The sequence below is a fragment of the Telopea speciosissima genome, chromosome 8 (genome assembly GCF_018873765.1).
Source record: "Telopea speciosissima isolate NSW1024214 ecotype Mountain lineage chromosome 8, Tspe_v1, whole genome shotgun sequence".
NCBI lineage: Eukaryota > Viridiplantae > Streptophyta > Magnoliopsida > Proteales > Proteaceae > Telopea > Telopea speciosissima.
In genome coordinates, this window is record NC_057923.1 from 36,467,112 (window position 1) to 36,490,958 (window position 23,847).

Sequence of the window (23,847 nt, forward strand, 5' to 3'; positions counted from 1 at the left end):
TCCTGCAAAACTCGATAAAATACTTTGTTCAAATAATTATAAATAATGTATCATTTTATGTAAAATAGATTTTTGCAAAACCATTTCCAAAACGGCACTGGATCCAGATTCTGATCCGACCATGCACAGACAGTCTCTATCTTGGTGTTCCCCAATCAAGCAGTGGCGACCGTGTTGGATAACTCCTTCACTCACAAAGTGTTCATGCATTCCCAAAACACCGGCTTTGGCTCGCTTGAGTCTCAGTCATTGATGAACCAAAGAATGCGATCATACTTTGTAGTGACAGGGTTCCATCAGGCACAGGGTGTCGGTGACACATGTCTATCCCTTCCTACATCTGGCAGTAATACATGAGGGAATCGATAAAGTAGATTCTTCACCAATACACACATCAAACATGTGAGCACTCGCATTCATACCCTGACATCACATGTCTAGGCATACCCAATGCGACGACCATATGATAAGGGTGCCCAGCCCAAACCCTAGTCGTGATTACCATTTTAAGTAAAACTTAGGGACACATAACGCTCAAAAAGTTTATATCGCATGTGACAATATTAAACTAAAATGTATAAATGTTCAATACAAAGGTGAACCGGGTTGAACCGGACCGAACCGGGTTTGATGGACACACACTTGTCCAACAATCTCCCACTTGTACATCAAAGCCAATTCCCCATATATTTTAAACCCATGCCCTCCATGTGTTTCTCAAACACACCTGGTGACAAACCCTTTGTCATGGCATCAGACACATTTTCAGTTGTGTCCACTTTGGAGATACTCACATCACCCTGCTGGATAATCTCTCTGATGAGGTGATACTTTCGCTGCACATGCTTGTTCCTCTGGTGAGCCCTAGGCTCCTTAGCTTGTGCATGGCCCCTCTGTTGTCATATAACAGGGGAATAGGGTCCTTGACAAGATCAGGGACTACCTCCAAATCTAATAGGAATTTCCTCAGCCAAATACCTTCTTTTGCTGCATCAAAAGCTGCAAGGTATTCTGCTTCGGTAGTAGAATCGGTTGTAGACTTTTGTTTCGCACTCCGCCACACAATGGCACCTCCACCCATTAGATATACCATCCCAGATGTGGATTTTCTGTCATCCTTGTCAGTTTGGAAATCCGAATCTATATATCCCAATACTGACAACTGATCAGATCCAAAAACCAAGAAATATTTCTTAGTCCTTCTCAGGTACTTGAGGATATTCTTGATAGTACTCCAATGCTCGCATCCAGGGTTAGATTGGTAACGACTTACCATACCTACTGCATAGAAAATGTCTGGCCTCGTACACAACATAGCGTACATAAGACTCCCTACTGCTGAGGCATAGGGAATCCTCTTCATCTCTTCAATGTCTGTCTGACACTGAGGACATTGAAATCTAGAAAGACTGACTCCATGTCTGAAGGGAACACTTCCCCTCTTGGAGTTCTCCATACCAAATCTGGCCAGGACTTTGTCTATATAGGTAGCCTGTGACAAGCCTAGCATCCTTTTCTAGCGATCTCTTACGAGTTTGATCCCAAGGATATAGCTAGCTTCACCAAGAACTTTCATCAAAAACGTTGTGGATAACCACTATTTTACTGATGAAAGAAAACCTACATCGTTACCAATCAGCAATATGTCATCTACGTATAAAATAAGAAAACATACTGCCCTCCCACTGATCTTCTTGTAAATGCATGGTTCATCCATGTTTTGATCAAAATCAAATGATTTGATTGATTGATCAAACCTGATGTTCTAGCTCCTGGAAGCCTGCTTCAGCCCATAAATGGACCTCTGCAATTTGCACACCTTTCTTTCTTCCTCTAAGGAAGAGAACCCCTCTGGCTGTTCCATGTAGATTTCCTCTTGAAGGAACCCATTTAGAAATGCAGTCTGCACATCCATCTGCCAGATCTCATAATCAAAGTGTGCTGCGATAGTCAATAAAATCCTGATGGATTTCATCATCGCTACTGGTGAAAAGGTTTCCTCATAGTCTATACCCTCTTTCTGGGTATAACCCTTTGCCACCAGTCTCGCTTTGAATCTCTCGACCTTTCCATCTGCGTTATTCTTCCTCTTGAAGATCCATTTACATCCAATCGGCTTGACGCCAAGTGGTGGATCGACTAGAGTCCAGACCTTGTTGGAATGCATCGAATCAATTTCAGAGCGCATTGCTTCCAGCTACCTAGTGGCATCAACATCCTTTAGAGCCTCAGAGTATGTCATCGGATCATCATCCGATTCAACCGATACCATGTGGAACTCTTCCACTGTTTCCTCTTCGGTTAGAAGAGTTAGCCTGATGGGTGGTCTAATAGTCCTCTCACTGCGTTGAGGTTCCTCAAGTGTTGGTATTTCAGCGGGTATGTCAGTTGGTCTCACTTCTGGAAGTGACGTTTCTGAGCCATCTGATAACTCTTTTATGACTACTGGTTCGGACCTCTGGGTCATCATTTCTTCCTCAAAAAATGTTACATGTTTACTTACAATGACCTTTTGGTCAACTGGATCATAGAAATAATAGTCTATCGTGCCTTTGGGGTAGCCTAAGAAATAGCATCTCAAAGTCTTGGATTCCAACTTGTCTGTCTGTTACTTTCGCACATGTGCTATGCAACCCCATACCCTAAGGTGTTGAATACTGGGCTTTCGCCCTTTCCACAACTCAAAGGGTGTCTTGGATACAGACTTAGATGGAACCCTATTCAACATATATATCATCGTCTCTAAAATGTACCCCCAGAAAGAAAGAGGCAGCTCACTATAAGTGAGCATCGTCCTGACCATATCTAATAGGGTCTGATTGCGTCATTCGGATACACCATTTTGTTGTGGTGTGCCTGGATTAGTTAGCTGACTAACTATCCCTTGGCATATGAGATGTTCTTTAAACTCATCCGATAGATACTCCCCTCCACGATCTGATCGTAAGGACTTAATGCGTTTATCGAGCTGTCTTTTAACCTCAGCTTAGAATTCTTTGAATTTATCAAAGGCTTCTGATTTCCTATGCATCAAGTATATGTAACCATATCTAGAGTAATCATCGGTGAACGTGATAAAGTACTCATACCCATATCTTGCTTGTATGTTATAGGTCCACACACGTCAGTGTGTATCAACTCCAACAAATCTGTGGCTCTAGCACCTTTATTGCTAAAGGGTTTCTTGGTCATTTTGTCCTGAAGGCATGACTCACAGGTGGGGAATGGTTCCACCCTCAGACTCTCTAAGGGTCCATCCCTCACCAATCTACTGATTCGGTCCACATTAATGTGACCCAATCTTAGATGCCACAGATATGTTGAGTTCACTGGAGCTGCTTTCCGTTTCAAATCAATATTTGAAACAACATTCGTTCTAATAGGGCAATCTAGAAAATACAAACCACTTTGCATATATCCGGATGCCACAAAGGAATTATTAAAACGAATAATCTATTTAGAATTAAAGGAAAAACTATATCCGTTCAAAACAAGTTTTGAAACTGAAATTATCTTCCTCTTAAAAGAGGGTACATAATAGCAATCCTTTAAAACTAAACTAGCATAACTAAAATTTAAAATAAAAGTTCTCATAGCCAATGCCATGGTCTCAGCTCCAGTACCCATCCAAAGACGCACTTCATTTTTTTCCAGGTTCCTTGTCTCCTTGAACCCCTGCAAATCATTGCAAATGTGAACAGTGGATCCACTATCCACCAACCAAGAATTGGTCGGTTCAAAAGATAAATTAGACTCATAAAGTATGTGAACATCACATGTACCTTCTTTAGCAGCCTCTGTTTCATCCGGCTTCTTATCTTTCAAAGTTACCAGGTAAGCACGATAGTTTCTTTTCCAGTAACCCTCCTTCTCGCAATAGAAGCACTTGCCTTTGCCTTTATTGCCAGACTTCCCACCCTTGGCTTTCAGGGTCTTACCCTTACTTCCCTTTTTCTTCTTCTTTCCATTTAAAGAAGGCTTTGCCTCAGTTGCATTGACCTCAGCCTTGTCCTTTTTCAAGGACGCTTCAGCCTCTGCCAGTGCATTAGCAAGCTAGGTGAGCTCCATCTCCTTCTCGGACATCTTGTAGGACATCCTAAAAGGTGCGTAGGCAGAAGTGAGTGACGCTAAGATCACATCAGTCTTGTATCGCAGGCTAAAATCAGTCCCCATGGATTCTAATTTTTCAAATAGATTGATCATTTTCATTACATGATCCATCACTGGAGTCCCCTGGGACATCTTGGAGTTAAGGATTTGACTCACCGCATCAGAATGTGCGTGTGTCAACTGCCTGTTGAACAATTCAACAAGCTTATCCATTTTACCCCCAGCAGTGCATATATCCTTGACTGTGTCTACAACTGACTTTTCCTACGATCGTAGGATATAGAGTGATGCCTTAGAATCCCTCATGAGGAACTCTTGCATCTCTTCATTTGCCTCAAAATCATTCGGGTCGGGTTGAGGAGGAACTTGTTCATCTAGAACTGTGTACAGTCCTTCAGCAGTCAGGAGCAACTTAATGCTCCGGTACCAATCGACATAGTTTGTACCATTAAGTTTGTATTTGCTAATGAGTGTTAACAGGTTGGAATTAACGGCAGCCATCGTATATTAATCTACACATGCACAAGTAAATAACCACATGCTAATTAATGACCATTGAAAATAATATATTGAGCACACACATCAATGGTCTTTCATGATTTGGGTTTCCCTCATAACCCAAAAGATAAATTGGATACCTACAACCCTTGCATGTATAACTTACCCTGTCGGGAGTTATTATACACACCGTGGTAGTGTGGACTAAGCTGTCCGCCTCATGGGCTTCCAATATTTTTGGCCACCTGGGTGCCAGGTCCAGATCTTGTCGGCTGACACACACCCAAGTCATGTACTTACCTATCGCATTAGTTAGAATCATGGAATCATGAAAGATGGCCCACTATCGCAGTGCCCTCTCACTATCCATACCCTAACGTATCTCGATAGAGGTAAATATAGATAAATGTGACAGTGGTCCTGGCAATGTCTTGTCGGCTTATGCGGGGCATATCACACAATCTCTACATTTATCTTCAATAGGAGGCCATGGACATGTCTACCAATTAAGACTAGTCCATATCATACATGTATTATGATTAAAGAGGGATTAAGCAACTCTCACATACATATCATGGATGGAATAAAATAACATAATTAATCAATATTAATTAAAAGTGATTATGGGATGATGGCATTTTTATCAGAAGCAATTAAAGAACCCTCCCAATAAAAATAAAACTAATAACTTTGGGTGCATTTATCATGCCATGGATGCCACGCCTCGATCATCTCCTCCGCCCGATCACGTCTTCAAAGTAGGTGACTTATATCTCCATAAGCTTTGAGCACCACATGTGGATCACCATCTACATGCCCTGGGAGTCCTAACTCCTCTAAAATTACAATGGAAACCTAAGAAAAATTCTATACACTTTCCTTTCCATAATAATAAAGAAACCCCACATGGAGGAACCAACCCACCATTTGGGCTGCCCATGGGGTGGAGTATATTTGTTTATAAAAAAGAAAAGGGGAGAGAGAGAAGGAGAGAGAAGCATCACATCCACCCATAACCCCATGTATCACATACATAAACAATCCATCCATTTGTTAGAATGTCATTCCCATGATCACATCATAATATAATTTCATGCATGGGCATTAAAGAAAGTGAACCAAAAATTAAAACATGAATTCCTTCAATTATTGAACCACCACATCACATGTGATAACATGTATCCAAGCCCATAAAATTAAAATCGCATTTTAATTGCAAGTGGGTAAAGAGGGAATCTCTTCACCCATCATCATCCTCCAAAAACAAAACAAAATAATAAAATTCTGTTTTGAAAAATAATTCCCTTTTTTTTATTTTTAATTAAACTGGAGGGAAAACAAGGGGGGTGCATGCAGCCCACTTGCGCAGGTTGCAGGCACTCCCTGCGCAGCCTGTAAGCCCAAGGCCCACGGGCAGCAGCCCATGGCCAAGCCCGCAAGCCTGCTGCCCATAGGCTTGCTGCCCATGGACAGCAGCATGTAAGCTACAGCCCGCAGGCAGCAGCCCGAAAAGGGAATGCGCACATAGGCAGGCAATAGGGGGAGAGCGTGCGCAGAGGCTTGGCAGCATGCGTTCCCCCCCCCCCCCACATATAAACATGACTAAAAAAATTAAATTAATAAAACTAATAATCACTCCTTAATTGGATACATGCTTCAATAATTGGAATAAATAAAACAAACCAAATCCATCATCACATGGGTAGGTTGTTACACTAACAACCTTGTAACTACCCATGTGCACATGGAAATGTTGTTACAATAACCATATTTTAACCACCCATGTGCCAACTTGCATCCCACTCATGATAATCATATTAACCATTAATTATTCAATATTCATGGGTGGGAAAGGTGGCTCTGATACCACACTATTGGTCAAACAACGATCCAGGGATCCAACCATGGTTCCCTAGGGAGACCAAGATATTTATCCTCAAGGTTTTGCACGCCTTGGATTAGCCCATGGGTGCCCCATTTAATTTTTAGGGCTTCCCATGGTCGCCCATGGGAACCCTGGTGCATCCCTGTTAGGGTTTCTCCTTCCCTCATGTGTCCCATAAAATTTATTATCACAGTAGGGACGAAGAAACTCATCCCTGGTCCATCACATGGCAAGGGGGATCCATCCCTAACTCGAATGCGCAGCAGAAAAGGTCAATTCGAGTTTCTTTCGCATCCCATAAATATTAATAATCAATAAACTGAAGGAATTAATGAAGAACTGCTAACTTGGTGAGCCTTAAGTGTTGCTCCTCCAATAGACAGTGGTTCTTCCTCCAGTGAGCACTCCAAGTAAACAGATCTGAACCTCCAATGGTGCTACCAAGGTTCTTCAAGCCAATCCCAGATGCTCTCAAATTCTTCAGCACAGATCTAGGGTTTCACAAACCCTAACTCTCAAACACTGAGATGAGAGAAACTAGAAGAAGAAGAAGAGATCTCAAAGAGGAGAGAGAGACCAAAACGCAGAAGAGGGGGCCAAGCAAAAACGTGGAGCACTACCCCCTCTGCGTTTTTGGTCCCCTTTATATAATGCCAGGGTTTAATTAAAAACCCTGAATGGATAAGATTCAATCCCTTTGAGAGTCTGACTCTCTCTCTCTTTGTTTGGCAGTTCTGTTTAAACTTAAAGTGCTACACAGGTGAAGAAGCAGAATCTAATAGGGAAAGTATTAATTAATTACTTTATTTAATATTTAATGGATAATTACAATTAGCACCATATCCATTAATTAAATAAAGTACTAATTAAAATAGCAAATTCCAAATAACTCTCTATATGATAACTATTTATCATAAACAACCCCCCACTAATCAACACCATCATTATGGAATCTAGGGCACGTACACTTGTACTGCCAAACCCCAATCCATAGTACATGTCCGTATACGAGCGTCTGTGCATCTGATCGGGTCCTGCAAAACTCGATAAAATACTTTGTTCAAATAATTATAAATAATGTATCATTTTATGTAAAATAGATTTTTGCAAAACCATTTCCAAAATGGCACTGGATCCAAATTCTGATCCGACCATGCACAGACAGTTTCTATCTTGGTGTTCCCCAATCGGGCAGTGATGATCGTGTTGGATAACTCCTTCACTCACAAAGTGTTCACACATTCCAGAACATCGGCTTTGACTCGCTTGTGTCTCAATCATTGATGAATCAAAGAATGTGATCATACTTTGCAGTGATAGAGTTCCCTCAGGCACAGGGTATCGGTGACACATGTCTATCCCTTCCTACATCTGGCAGTAATATATGAGGGAATCGACAAAGTAGATTCTTCGCCAATGCACACATCAAACATGTGAGCACTCGCATTCGTACTCTGACATCACATGTCTAGGTATACCCAATGCGACGACCATATGATAAGGGTGTCCAGCCCAAACCCTAGTCGTGACTACCATTTTAAGTAAAACTTAGGAACACATAACGCTCAAAAAGTTTATACCGCATGTGACAATATTAAACTAAAATGTATAAATGTTCAATACAAAGGTGAACCGGGTTGAACCAAACCGAACCAGGTTTGATGCACACATAATATATATATATATATATATATATATATATAGAGAGAGAGAGAGAGAGAGAGAGTGAGTCACGTTAGTCTTGTGATCGATGCTGATACTGGTTCTGTGCTCTATTCAGACTGAGAAGAGTGGTAGAAGTTGAGTTACTCTGAAGTCCATTAAAGATGACAAGTGAATATTGAGGTTAGAAGCACAGTTGCAATTACATGTACCGCACCCTTTGCATTTAAAATTACAACACGAGTAAGCGTCCCTCATGGCAGCACAAACTCTACAATAAAGTCTAATTAGTTAGGGGTCAGACCCTTCTGTTCCATCTACCCTTTATTTTTCCTGTGTAATTAAAGACTTGAGAGACCTTCAATTTAATAGAGTTTTGCTGAAAGCCTGCAATTATTAATAGATTCCGCAACCCTCAAGCCTTATCCACCAGAATCGACTCGTCTCAGTTCTGCATGGGATACCGAACTCCAGCTGCCATCACGCGTTGCTGCTCTATCTGCATCATGGAATCATAAATGACATTTATAATGATATCATTTTCCTTTTTTTTTTCCCCCTTCTTGGGTACTAACATATACTGATTTAATGATGCAAATTGACTAGGACTTAATTGAAAGAGAAAAAAAAACGTAGAATTGAAGAGAGAACAGTGGAGCTGGTTTACTTGGAACAGTTCGTGCAATCTATTCTTGAGATAGCAGTACTCATGCTCCAACAACTCCAAAGCTCGCAAGCATCTGAAAACACATTAGCACCGACCAATGTGAAAACTGAAAAGAATGTTTGTTCTATGTAGAGCAAAAGTTAGTCTTAAAGAGAGAAGAAATGTGCAGTGAGAATGCACAAATTCTGAGAAAAATAAACACACCCAGCTCTGTTGTTTTGCTCGGAAGCAGCGCGAAAGGCAACGCATATGTTTCTGACGCTCTTGGCTCCAATGCTGGAACTACTCCCCATGAACTGGTTCAGATGGATTCCCATCTTCTTGTAGTCTGAGAACTCTCTATCCGACCTGCATGCCCACCGTCACGTTTACCTACATAAATATTACAAAATGCAGAAAACCCAAATGCGAAGAAAAAAAACATTTGAAATTGGCGATAAGTCTTAAGAATCTGAAATTGGAGATATTAAACCGTATTGCTATTATTGGGATAGGTTAAATGTCTTGATTTAACAGTTTTCCATCAATTTTGAAGCATTTGAAACAATGAGAAGAGAGTTACTTACAGTAGCCCTCTAAGATTCCTCAAGAGCTTTTCAGATTCATTAAAGAAGATGTTGACGACCTCAGAGACAAAGTTTGGAGAGGTCTCGTCTTGGAGCTGCTGGAGCTGTAAGAACTGCTCATCCAAGACTCCCTGAATCAAAAAATTTCATGTCATCTGCAATTAACTAACCCCACTCAATGAAACTGAAGAGAAATAACTGAAAAGACGAGAAAATGATTATGTTCAAGAACCTGGTGGAATAACAAGGCAAGTAACCGATTCATGTCGGCTCGCAAGTGATCCGCGCCGAACCCAAGCAACCACAGCGGCAGACCCGTTTTGACGAATCTCTTTAATTCGATCAACAAACAAGGAGGAATGCGACAGACAAAATGTAAGATCGAGCAATTGTGATTTTTGGATCAAATGGTTTAAGGGTTTGGGATTTTTGGGAGCGGGAGGATGGAAGATGGGATTGATTTTAAAGGGTGGACTGTGGAGAGGTGTGGGAAACAGTGAGACATAGAAAATTGAGGGAGAGAATGGGGCGTGCAATGGAGACAAAATCGAGGTGAATGCGTGGAATCTACCGGACCGGTGACCTGCTATGGCCGTACTCAGCTTACTTCGCGTGCTGTCGGTGGTGCAGGTGCGTCGGTTACCTTGGCACGACCACTTCCTGAAGCCGGTAATGTCAAGCTCAGAAAAAAACGGCTTCTTTTCATCTTCAATTTGCTTTGTCCCGTGCTCCTCACATACCTCTGCTTCTTCACTTTTTATTCTCTTTTCGATTAACTTTTTATTCTCTTTCCTTTTTCGGATTCCAATACAAACAAAGGACAAGTGTAAAGATGAGACTTGAGAGTGCACTCTCCTCTTTCTGGTGGTGCAAAACTCAGCTTTGAACTCCGGGAAAGGATGAAGCACCCGATAAAATAGCTTTCGTGGCAGGTATTTCAGTACGGTACTAACAGGGCTATCATGAGATACCTGATGGGATAGTCGATGCAGAGTTCAGAACCAAGAAAATGGAATAAGAGCTGAAACTGTGAGAGTGAGAGAGCACAAAATTATAGGAGATTTGATACTTTAATATGCTATCTAAGCACGGATTAGGCCCTGATGTCAACGATTTAGGTCCAGGTTTTAGGTTAGAAATCACGAATTAATTCGACTTTTTTTTTATTTTTTGGGGTAAAGGAATAAATCCAACTTTAATGCGCTGTTTTTATAAAGTACAGTGAAAGCTCAATTTGCAGGTTAAGCTGCTCCTCACTGTATAAGATTTATTTCGCACATCAAAATCAAATATATACGTAGAAAATGTGGAATTTTGGATTAGTTGTTCTCCCGTCAATCAAACAGGCCTAAGACCCCTTTGGCCCTTTCCGGGTCAGGGTATTGAGTAACCAACCATATGGGTGATAGGAGCTTGTATTAATTGTGCATTCTGAGTCCATTTATCAACTCATTAATATCATTACTCTTCTATGTAGGGATGTCAATTGGTTGGATTGGACTGAATCAGTTTCGATGTAAGAATGGTGAATCCTAAACCAAATCAATAAGGAAAAATTCGGTTTCGGTGTGGGAATGTTGAATTCAATCCGAACCAATAAGAGAAGGTTCGTTTTCGGTGTGGGAATGCTAAATTCAAACCCGAACCAATAAGAGAAGGTTCGGTTCTGATTTGATTTGCTTTCAAGTTCTTATTAATCTCTCATCTCATATTCCCAAGTTGTTAACAATATAATTTTAATGATGACAAACACTTGACTGTAGTAACATTTATGTGAAGCTTTGTAGTCACTAATACTACATCTTTGAGAGCAACAAGACTTGAAGAAAAATCAATATTGTGAAGATAAGACAAACCTAGTTTAGCAAGTCAAGCCTTTCAAGACAAAACAAATTTCTCAATTAAAGTCAAGTCAAGAACAAGATAAAGTTTCAAGACAAAGACAAGAACAAGACAAGTCAAAATCTCAAGTATAAAGGAAAAGTCTCAAAGAAAGACATGCTCATGTGCACAAATATCACTTTTAGAACATTTATAGACACTTGCATTGCATGCATACATTTTTACATGGACAACATCTAGACTATCCAAGGACCAGTGAAAAGACCAAAAATAGGTATAAAGATTGTTGCTGCAAAAGTCCCAAAATACCCAAGCCAAAATAGCCAAAATAGGGCAAGAAAAGCATCAACCGGTCCAACAACCGGTCTAGGCAGAATACATTCTCTTCTACTAGACTGACAAAGATTGGGAACCGGTTTGAGCGGTTGCCCCAATCAATTGAAGAAAATCTTCTAGTATCAAGCCATTTTGTCAAATCGGATCCCCAACGGCTAGTCCAACCAGTCTGACTGGTTCATGAATAGGTTGATCGGTACAACTAAAAAGTGACCATTAGAGATTCAAATCTCTCACCACTTTTGGCTTTAACTAGGCCTCTAAAAGCCAAACTCTATACACTATTCAAAGGCATTGAATACCACTTTTGGGAGAGGCTTTGAAATAGCCTTCTGATTATTATTCTATTCATTTTGAGTTGAAAACCTCTATTATAACATCTTGATTAGATTCAACTCAATCCATTGAATGCTTACAGTGAAGTGATTGATCCTTCACATTGAAGAAGTCATTGAAGAAATCTCTTATTGCTTGCATGCATATATATCTTCACATCATTTTGCAAAGGGAAGTTTCTCTTTATATAGGTAAAATCGTTCCTTAACCATTTTTTTATTGATTTGAATTTGATTCTTAGTGTTGATCTAAGAGTTTGGTGAACTCTTAATCAAACTAAGGGAGCATCATCCTACACTATACTTAGATGGTTGCACAGATCCTCTTATCCTTAAAAGAGTTGCACAGATCATCTTATCCTTAAAAGAGTTACATCTAGTGGAATTTTCTTAAGTATTGAGAGGAGTGGACATAGACTTTTAAAGTAGAACCACTATGAATCTTGTGTCTCCTGTGGATTATTTATTGCTTTAATTTTTAACTGTGTAACTAATTTTGAAAAATGACACAATCCACTAAATACAACTTATTCACTCCCTTGAAAAAAGTGTACTTTTTAATGAATTTTTGAATAATATCAGTTTATTGCGGATTGGTTTCGACTTCGGCCCATTTTCACTCAATTTCGAATGGTTTTGGATTAAGTCAGTTTCGATTCAATTTGATTTTAGATTCATAATACCCAAACCAAAACCAACCCAATAAGATTTGGTTTGGACTCATTTGGACCGGTTTCACTGGTTCAGTTTGTTTCACAGTCCAATCAATACACAAATAGTGCTGCAAATGCTATATATCTCTAAAAGACCAATTTAATGGTCAAAGACCCAAACTTTGTGAGAAGATTTCTCAAAAAAGTAGCATATACATAACAATCCAGAACGAGACCCAGCAAGGCAGCAAGCCTTTTTAATTAATTGTACATATTGATTGATATTTGTGACAAGATCGAAATGATGTTCCAATGGAAACCGAAAAGATTATATTATGGTATTGATACAACCAATATTCACAGGGCCAATCAACGACCGCCACGTGTCATAGACGACCCGCCCCATAGCCAAGGGGAACGAACCGGAGTCCCAGCACCATTCGGGGGCGGCCACTACTCGGGCGCGGCCACACATCCGGGGCGCGGCCTCACCCAGGCGCGGCCTCCTCACGGCCTCACCTAGGCGCGGCCTCACCCAGGCGCGGCCTCCTCACCAGGGGCGCGGCCTCACCCAGGCGCGGCCTCCTCACAGCCTCACCAGGCGCGGCCTCCTCACCAGGGCGCGGCCTCACCCAGGCGCAGCATCATGGGCACCTGAGGTGGGGGCCACCCATCTACGACCCCGATCGTATCGCTAAGACTCATGTCACTACCAGGACTCTAGACCCTTAGAGGTCACGTCATCCAGACGGATTCAAGCACCAAGGACGTTATCACCACACGCGGATATCTATCCACCAAGGATCTTGATGCCACCAGGACACTCCCTCCTGCGGGGAGATGGCCAATCAGGATAGAGCCCCGTTACCCAGGGCCTCTATCCACTCAACGGCACAATCGTCAATCAAACGGGGACTCTCCACACCGCCATATGTTACTATAAAAGGCAAAGGTACACAACCCCATAGGACATCTAAACTCATACTGAATAATCACTATTCATCTGTTTGCGCCAGGAGATCTAACTTTGGCATCGGAGATCCCTAGGCCGGAACCACACCGGTTCTCTCTGTTGACCCCTTTGGTCCACTTGCAGGTGACGGCACTCGCAGGACCGCTCGACGATTTCTTGACGCAACAGATTGGCGCCGTCTGTGGGAACGACGCTAGCCATTACAGCTACTAGCTCGCTTCCATACTCATTCAATGGCACGAAGGAAGACTACCACCACCAACAACGGAGCAAGGAATGGATCACCACCCCCAGAGTGCTCTCGCCGCAGAGCCAACGACCAGGACCATGTCCCTCTGGAGGAGGAGATCCCCCTTAATGACCAGTTCGTGATCGCCGAGCCCAACAATGACGAGGCCAACGATGTGGTGGTGGAGGTGACACCTGACCCCAATGCTCCAGCCACTGTGGGTCAGATCAACGACCTGCAACGACAGATCCTCGATGAACAACGACTCTTTCGAGAATACCTGACGCAGCGTGCGACATCTCACCGTCGGAGGACTTCACCAGCAGCAAGGGTGGAGTCCATACCTCAACAAGAGCCAAACCCTAGGAGATCATCTCCCAGGGGCGCGAGATCAGAGAGACTTGCGCGACAGGCAACCCCCACTCCGCAGCGGGGGGAGCCTTCCCAGCATCCCAGGAGAACAAGAGACCTCTCGCCACGGTCAGAACGTGGGAGGACGCCAACACCCAAGGCGAGGGTGTCTAGCCCGCAGAGATCGGTCTGGAGGTCCGTGTTCGACGAACGACTGGAAGAAAGTCACATACCACGACGAAGCCGGACCTACAGAGAAGAAAGCCCCTCACCTTCACGACAGGGTTCATCACGGCATGACCATTCACCATCCCGCCAACACTCAAGGTGGGAGGGGACATCCAGGAGAGAGCGTGAACGGGGTCGCAGTGAACGTTCGGCTAGGCGTGGGGGGCAGACACGGGACGAGGAGCTCGATCAAAGACTCCGCGACCTGGATGAGAAGCTGGAAGGGTTGAAGAAGCAGACCAAAGGCGAGACACATTCCATACCTGGACAACACCCCTTCTCGGCAGAGATCATGTCAGCCACACTACCTTCCAGGTTTCGACTACCCACCTTTGAACTCTACAGTGGTACCACTGACCCTAATGACCACATCAACTACTTTAATGGCATGATGACGCTGTATGGGGGGTCGGACGTGGTATCCTGTCGGGCATTCCCTGCGTCCCTCAAGGGAGCAGCCACATCATGGTTCTCCAGGCTACGACCGAGATCTATAGGCTCGTTCGCAAAGCTATGCGAGCAGTTCATCACCCGCTTCCAAAGCAGCGTCAAGCAGAAGAAGACCACCGTCAATCTACTAAATGTGGTACAGAACCCTGGGGAATCTCTCAGGGAATACGTTACCAGGTTCACCAAGGAGTCCCTGGAGGTTCGAGACTTGGATGACCAGACACAGCATGCAGCCCTAGCAGGAGGTATTAGGGACCTGGACTTGATCAAGGACCTGGCATGTCATGAGACCAGGACTATGAAAGAGCTCCTGGAGTGGTGCAACGAGTTTGCAAATATGGCCGAGGTACTACAAGCTAGAACAAAAATAATCGAGGCCAAGCCACAGGACAACAAGAGGTCAGCACCTGATGACCGCAACGAGGGTAAGAGGTCGAGGACAGAGCGCTGACAAGAGAAGAGCGACCGCCCATCTAGGAGGACAGACCGCCGCCCAGAGAGAAGCGAGAGGGTAAGCACCCCTGAGTTCACACCACTGAACACCACCAGGTCCCAGATACTCATGCAGATCCAGGACCGTGACCTACTCCATTGGCCACGACCCATGCTAGCAGCGCCAGAGAAGCGAAACCCTAACAAATATTGTCTCTTCCACAAAGAGAATGGGCACGACACAGAGGAGTGCTATCAATTGAAGAGAGAGATAGAACAACTGGTAAAAGCAGGAAGCTTGAACAAGTATGTGAAGGGGAGACGTGACAACCGCTCAGGCCAAGGAGATAGAGGTCGCGACGGAGACAGAGTGGAGTCGAGACGAGAAGAAAGAAGAACAGATCGAGAGAGAGACCGCCCAAGGGACCTCCTATCCTCACCATACTTGGAGGACCAGGGCAAGAGTCCACCAGAAAAGCTAAAGCTCATGCCAGGTTCGTGGGAGTGGCAGAGAAGCCCAGCAAGATAGCCAAGACTGAGGCGGTGATCTCCTTCTCGGATGAAGACCTGGAAGGACTAAACTTTTCGCATGAAGATGCCTTGGTAGTACAGGTGGAGGTAGCCAATCGACCTGTACACAGGGTACTGATAGACACAGGGGCGTCTGTTGACGTACTCTCCTTGGACGCCTATCGGCCAGTTCGGGTTCGGGGACGACCAGCTCAAACCAGAGCCCACTTATCTCCATGGATTCTCAGGTGCCACCGCCTCCATCAGAGGTACCATAGAGCTACCCGTCACCTTCGGGGTACACCCTCAACAAGTAACCATCATGGTAAATTTCATGGTAGTCAAGTCCGTGGTGTCCTTCAACGGCCTCTTAGGGCGACCATCACTGACAGCCCTTAGAGGAGTCATATCACCACTTCACCTGAAGATGAAGTTCCCCACCGAGAATGGGGTAGGCGAAGTCTGAGGAGATCAGAAGAAAGCAAGGGAGTGCTACGCCACCTTCATGAAAAAGAATAATGGCAACACACGTGGAATGGTACTCTGCCTAGAGAGCATGATCAGTGACCAGAGAGATGAACTGATAGAGAGAAGGGGAAGGCCAGTGGAAGACCTCATCCCATGGCCCCTCAGCCAGGATGACCCCTCCAAGGTCGTTCAGGTCGGCTCGCTGCTAAGCAAGGAACAGAAAGAAGAGCTTGGACACCTCCTCCAAGCGAACATAGATGTCTTCGCATGGTCGACCTCCGACATGCCAGGAATACCACGCTCCATAGCGGAACACCGACTACATGTCGACCCAACCAGGAAGCCCGTTCAACAGAAGCGGGCTAACTTCGCCCTCGACCGACAAGCAGCAATCAAGGAGGAGGTCGAGAAGTTAAGCCGATCAGGGTTCATCAGAAAGGAGAAGTTCCCAACCTGGCTCGCCAACGTGGTCATGGTACCAAAGCCAAGTGGGAAGTGGAGGATGTGTGTCGACTACACCGACCTAAACAAGGCATGCCCAAAAGATGAATACCCACTGCCCCGGATTAACCTACTGATTGACGCCACCGCCGGCCATGAGATGCTGAGTTTCATGGACGCCTACTCCGGATACAACCAGATCCTCATGTATGAGGATGATGAGTCTTACACTGCATTCCGGACGGACAAAGAGAACTACTGCTACAACGTCATGCCGTTCGGGTTAAAGAATGCAGGGGCCACCTATCAGAGAATGGTCAACAAGATGTTCGAGGAGCAGATCGGGCGCAACATGGAAGTATATGTGGATGACATGCTCGTGAAAAGCGTCCACACCAACCAACACCTGACCGACCTAGAGGAAGCATTCACAGTACTGAGGAGGAACCAGATGAAGCTAAACCCTGCAAAGTGCGCCTTCGGTGTAACGTCAGGAAAATTCCTGGGGTTCATGGTCTCAGTCCGTGGAATAGAAGCCAACCCATCCAAGATCAAGGCCATCCAAGAGATGGCACCTCCTCGAATGGTCAGGGAAGTACAGAGGTTGAATGGAAGGGTTGCCGCCCTTTCCAGGTTCGTGTCACGATCAGGTGATAAGTGCTTACCATTCTTCAAAACATTGAAGAACCTCCGAAGCCCTAAGGACTTCACATGGACGGAAGAGTGCCAAAAGGCGTTCGGAGAATTGAAGGAGTACCTAGAGAGCCCACCCTTGCTTGGGCGACCGGAACCTAACGAAGAGTTGCAGCTCTACCTGGCCGCCACCCCTGTCGCGGTCAGCGCAGTACTGCTAAAGGAAGAAGACAAAGTCCAGAGGCCGATCTACTACGTCAGCCATGTCCTGATCGATGCAGAGACCAGGTACAATAGGACCGAGAAGGTAGCCTATGCATTGGTAATGGCAGCCAGGAAGCTACGACCATACTTCCAAGCCCATACCATCACAGTCCACACAGACCTACCCTTGAAGAAGATATTGCACAAGCCGGACGTCTCCGGACGATTGATAGCATGGGCGGTGGAGTTAAGTGAGCATGACATCAGGTTCCAACCAAGGACAGCCATCAAAGGCCAGGCTCTTGCAGATTTCATTGCAGAGTGTACCCAGTCTGAGATCGAGTCACAAACAGGGGAGCCCGAAGAGAAGGATCACGGATCATGGGACATGTTCGTGGATGGGTCGAGCAATGCGGCAGGAAGCGGCGCTGGGCTCATATTAACCAGCCCCGAGGGATTTCGTATCCAATATGCTCTCCGGTTTACCTTCCAAGCATCCAATAATGAAGCAGAGTACGAGGCATTACTAGCTGGACTCCGGGTGGCCAAAGCCATCCAAGTCACACACCTATCCACCCGGAGCGACTCCCAGCTCGTGGTGAATCAGGTGAATGGGGAGTATGAGGTAAAAGATGAGAGGATGGCATCATACCTAGCACGCGCTCAAGCATTGATCGAGGGTTTCGAGAAGTTTGAGATGGTTCGAGTTCCCAAGGAGGAGAACGCCGCCGCTGATGCCCTATCCAGGCTAGCCAATGAGGAACTCCAAAATTTGGCTAGCGCAGTCTATGTTGAGATCCTGCATGAGCCAACGAATAAGGAAAAGCAGGTTAACGAGATCACGGAGGGACCTAGCTGGATGGACCCTCTACTCAACTACCTCCAGAACGATGTCTTACCAGAAGACAAGGCCGAAGCAAGGAAGATCAGGATGAGAGCTGCAAAGTACACCGTCCTAGATGGGGTACTATACAAGCGGGGGGCAACAGCACCACTACTCCGGTGCCTAGGACCCAAGGGGGCAGAGTACGCCCTAGCCGAAGTCCATGAGGGGATATGTGGAAGCCACATGGGGGACGAGCCCTAGCCTACAAAATCCTCCGCCGGGACTATATCGGCCACGAATGCAAGAGGAGGCCATCAAATATGCCAAGAAGTGCGAGCAATGTCGGGTTGTTCGCCCAGATTCCCATCTACCCGCCACCAAGTGACATCAATCCTCAACCCCATACCTTTTGCCATGTGGGGACTAGACATCTTAGGCAACTTCACCGCAGCACCAGGAAACAGAAAGTACCTGGTCGTCGCGATCGACTACTTCACCAAGTGGGTTGAAGCTAAACCCTTGGCCAAGATAACAGAGACAGAGATGGAGAAGTTCATCCGCGACGACGTCATCTACAGGTTCGGGGTACCACGGATCCTCGTCTCAGACAATGGAAAACAATTCAACAACCCTAAATTCCAAGCATTCTGTCACCGCTACAACATCGACTATCGGCTGTGTCGGTAGCATACCCTGAGCCAATGGTCGGTGGAGGTCACTGTGAACGCCTCGGAAGGAGTCAAGAAAAGGCTAGAAGGAGCCAAAGGCAAGTGGGTAGAAGAACTACCAAGCGTCTGTGGGCATACCGAACTACAGTACGGACTCCCACAGGAGAGAGCCCATTCCGCCTAGCATATGGCACTGAAGCATTGGCGCCGGTAGAGGTCTGCGCTATGTCCCATAGGGTTCTGCACTTCAATGAACGCACCTATGTGGACGGACTGCGGGCAAACCTCGACTTTATAGATGAGGTCCGCGAAAGAGCACTACTAAGGAACGTCGCCTACCAGCAACGTACTGCCAGGTACTATAACGCCAGGGTCAAGGAAAGGCTATTCCACCAGGGAGATTTAGTACTACGGAGGGCAAGTGCATCGCAGCCACAGAAGGCGGGGAAGCTGTCACCCAACTGGGAAGGACCCTACATAGTCTCCAAGCAAATACGCCCAGGGACTTACCGCTTGAAGACTCCAGGGGGCAAGAAGGTAGACCGTACCTGGAACTCGAACATCGAAGAAGTACTACCAGAGAAGCATAGCAAGTAGTGGTAGTGATAGACAAGGATGGTGAGTAGGAGTAGCGATGAGACGACATCAAGGACAATGTGAATTTATCAAAATAAAGAAATGTTGCAAGAATACTTGTCTTCTCCTACCACTCAATCGAATCACGGCCACTACATTAAGGCAACATGCCAACATTGAGGCTTCAAGCCTAAGGCAACATGCCAACACTGAGGCTTCGTGCCTAAGGCAACATGCCAACATTAAGGCTTCAAGCCTAAGGCAACATGCCAACACTAAGGCTTCGTGCCTAAGGCGATATGCCAACATCGAGGCTTCGTGCCTAAGGCGATATGCCAACATCGAGGCTTCATGCCTAAGGTGAGACGCCAACACTGAGGTTTCGTGCCTAAGGCAACATGCCAACACTGAGGCTTCGTGCCTAAGGCGATATGCCAACATCGAGGCTTCGTGCCTAAGGCGATATGCCAACATCGAGGCTTCGTGCCTAAGGCGATATGCCAACATCGAGGCTTCGTGCCTAAGGCGATATGCCAACACTGAGGCTTCGGGCCTAAGGCAACATGCCAACACTGAGGCTTCGTGCCTAAGGCAACATGCCAACATTGAGGCTTCATGCCTAAGGCGACATGCCAACACCGAGGCTTCAAGCCTAAGGCAACATGCCAACACTGAGGCTTCATGCCTAAGGCGCCATGCCACCATTGAGGCTCTACGCCTAAGGCGTTAACTATAAAGGGTCAGAGAGCATCAACGCGCAAATAATCACCAAGCGACAAGGCAATCAAAGAAAAGCAAAAGTGATCACATAGAAAAGTCATAGTAGTTACAATTCAAGTTCAAAAAAGGAAAAAGGTGGAGACGTCTACAGGATCGGGACGACCGTAAGGTCAATGGATCACAGAGTGGTGGGTCACCTCCGACCCAGCTGGAGACATCATGTCCGCCTCAGGAGGACGTGCAGCAGCACCCCCCTCAGGCAGGGCAGCCTCCACCTCTGACACCAAAGCGCTCTCCACCCCAGCTGCACCCGGAAGCGCCGCAGAAAACTCAGAGAACCCCGAGACAGAGAAGTCATAGTCAGGGGTCACCTCCAGGACACAAGCGGCTAAGTCCCGGACCCCTCCCTCATAGGCGGGCTGAAGCTGCGCCTGATACAGCGTCGAGAACGCAGAGGATGCCTGGAACTCAGCCACAGCTCGCTCACCTGCAGATGCCAGCTCCACCTCATGCCTTCCCCTCAATGAATGAAGCTCCTCCTCCAAAGCAAGAACCTTAGCCGAGCTCTCGGCCGTACCAGCAGAAGTCACACGCAGCTCCTCAGACACCTCTAGGAGCTTCCCGGACGCCACAGCGAGCTCCCCCGACACCCTCTGCGCGTCAGCCTCGGCCCTCTCACGGGCATCGACCTGACCCTGGAGCTCCCTCTCCACGTCACGCAGGGTGCGCTGTATCTGCACCTCACGAGAAGCGTGACCCTCCAGTCGAAGCACCGCCTCAGCAATACGGTGATGGACCTACAATCAACATGGCAAGCGATAAAATAATGTAAAAATAAATGGAGCAATGGACATGAGGAGACAGTAAAGGAATAACTCACCGAAGCCATGTCATGGTAGAGGGTCTGGGCCAGACAAGCATCGCTAAGCCTCTGCAAGGCCATCCTCGCGGTAGGGAGCCTGCCCCTATCCACCCACTCCCGCGATACGCCGGCCTCAGCCAAGGTCGAGCCCTCCGGCACGCCCAAGGTGATCACCAGGGACTCACCCAGCGTGGGAAGATCAGTGGCAGGACCGCCCGAAGAACTCACACCCTTCCCCTTGGAAAGGGGCAATACAGAAGAATCAGAAGGAACAACAGAGGGAGGCAGAGGCACAGAGCCTGGAACGCCACCGTCACCATGAGAAGTACGGGGAAGGAGGACCCGCACGCCAGAGCTCGTCACGCGGGCATGTCCTGGTCCACCCTTCTGCTTCACTCCAACAACCACAGGCGCAGAAGCACCACTAACATCGGTCACTCCAGCAGATGGACCACCCTGAGAAGCGGCCTTCCTCCGCAGATTGCCGCGAAGCAAACTGAAGTCCGGACGCGTATCCACTGCATAGATCGGCCAACCAATCAGATGACACATACATTCAAATACCAACATGCCAATCAAGTACAAAAGACAATGCTCTTACCAGGACTCAGCTTCCAGAGAGACAGGAAGGCCTCCGAGTCCAACTCCTGGACGTGGAACGGATCGCGACCCAGGCACAGCTTGAGGGAGTCACCCTCAAAATCACTCAGCTCAAGCCCCTGATTGACCCTCTTGAGGTCAATAACTTCCCTAACGGTCCGTAGTGGGCATCGGGGGACCGTGGCAAAAAATAAGCGATCCCTCCAATACTTCACGTTGCTAGTGATCCCCGTGAGAAGCTCCACAGAGGCATAGGGCCCCTTGAGCACGCGGCGAGCAAAGTGATAACATCCATGGTTCCCCTTCTTCAACAGATAAAAGTGGGAGAACAGGGAACAAGTGGCGCACGCCCAAGCGGCGAAGAAGACATAGAAACCCAAGATCACCCTCCAAGAGTTGGGCAACACCGCCCAGGGGTGAGGTGCCAATGCTCTAACACCAACTCGACAAAGCGAGGGATAGGAAGGCGAAGGCCCTGGAGGAAAGATGACCGGTAGAGGCAGATCTCCCCCGCACGATGAGAGAAGGCATACTCGCTAGGCCCAGGAGCACGCAACATGACCTCGGCGGGAATATGAAACTCCTCACGGAGGGAAACCAAGTCAGAGGGTGACAAGATGCTAGCAACAGGGCCTAACCTATCAGCAGGACCGGCAGCTGAGGATGCCGCCCCAGAGGGCTGACGATCCCTACGGGACCGGAGACACTAGAAGGTCCCACTCGTCCATCAGTATCACTAGGGGAGGGTATAGAGGGCGGAGTACCCACAGAAGAAGGCGATCCGGGGGAACGCTCCTCTGAAGATCCAACCCCGACTGACGCAGGGCCAAGGTCACCCGGGAACGACATGAAGGACAAGAGGGGAACGAACTACTTACTCGAGAAAGCAATCTCCTTGAAGCTGGCAAGAAAAAGGAAAGGAAGGTCACCTGCAAAATATAAACAGCAGATCCATCACATACAAGAGGAGGAATAGGGAAGAAGAGCGAGGGTCCATCACGCCCACGCCGCGGCCACCATAGGCGCGGCATCACCGGCAAGGCGTGGACCACACCCAGGCATGGCCACCCAGCGCCGCCAGGCGGCCACACCCGCAGGCGCGGCCTCACCTCGGTCGCACCAGCAGGCGCGGCCTCACCCGCGGGCGCGGCCTCACCGCGGCCACACCCCGCAAGCGCGGCCTCGAGGAGACACCCCACACAAAAAAAAAAAAAAAAAAAAAGAAAAAAAAAGAAAAAAGGAGGGCTAGAATCGATGTACCTCAGAAAAAAGGTGATCGCGCCGGAAGGACAAGCACACGGCGATGACGTAGCCACACCACTAGGCACAACCAAGGAATAGAGGTCACAAGAGGCAAGGCACTCAAGCCAAGCACCACTCAAGCTTTCCAAGCAAACCAAGGCACCAAGGGCACCAAGAGAACACAACCCAAACACAAGGACCCAAAATCAAGCAAAGTGGATACTAGTGGAGGTGACCCAAAAACAAGCACATGGTGGGCACCAAAAAGAGGACAAAAGACAAAAAGGGGGAATTAAAGGAGAACAAAAGGGGAGACAAAAAGTAAGAAAGAGAAATGAGAAGTGAAAGAAGAAGGGAGAGGAAGGAACATATACCCACAAAAAACAAAAAGAAAAAGTGTAGGAGGTAAGGTTTGAACCCCCAACCTCTCCTACCTCATTAGTGGATTTACGGGCAAACCCCACAGGAAAGTTTATTCGCAGCGGATCCCTCACTATGCAAAGACACCTACTCTCTTGGACATCCTATCCCAAGAGAGTGGGGGGCAAATGATACATCCAATATTCGCAGGGCCAATCAACGACCGCCACGTGTCATAGACGACCTGCCCCATAGCCAAGGGGAACGAACCGGAGTCCCAGCACCATTCGGGGGCGGCCACTACTCGGGCGCGGCCACACATCCGGGGCGCGGCCTCACCCAGGCGCGGCCTCCGCGGCCAGGGGCGCGGCCTCACCCAGGCGCGGCCTCCTCACGGCCTCACCTAGGCGCGGCCTCACCCAGGCGCGGCCTCCTCACCAGGGGCGCGGCCTCACCCAGGCGCGGCCTCCTCACGGCCTCACCTAGGCGCGGCCTCACCCAGGCGCGGCCTCCTCACCAG

General features: G+C 47.0%; 1 protein-coding gene across 1 annotated transcript; it reads right to left on the reverse strand.

Annotated features, from left to right (window-relative positions):
- Positions 1-8,550: 8,550 nt before the first annotated feature.
- Positions 8,551-9,810, reverse strand: LOC122672726 (pseudo histidine-containing phosphotransfer protein 6-like). Its single transcript, XM_043870200.1, has 5 exons — positions 9,621-9,810; positions 9,389-9,519; positions 9,027-9,170; positions 8,823-8,895; positions 8,551-8,654 (listed from the first exon to the last, which is right to left on the reverse strand). Exons 1-5 carry the CDS (start codon positions 9,651-9,653, stop codon positions 8,601-8,603), a joined length of 435 nt encoding a protein of 144 aa, XP_043726135.1. The 5' UTR covers positions 9,654-9,810; the 3' UTR covers positions 8,551-8,600.
- Between the last annotated feature and the right edge of the window lie 14,037 nt (positions 9,811-23,847).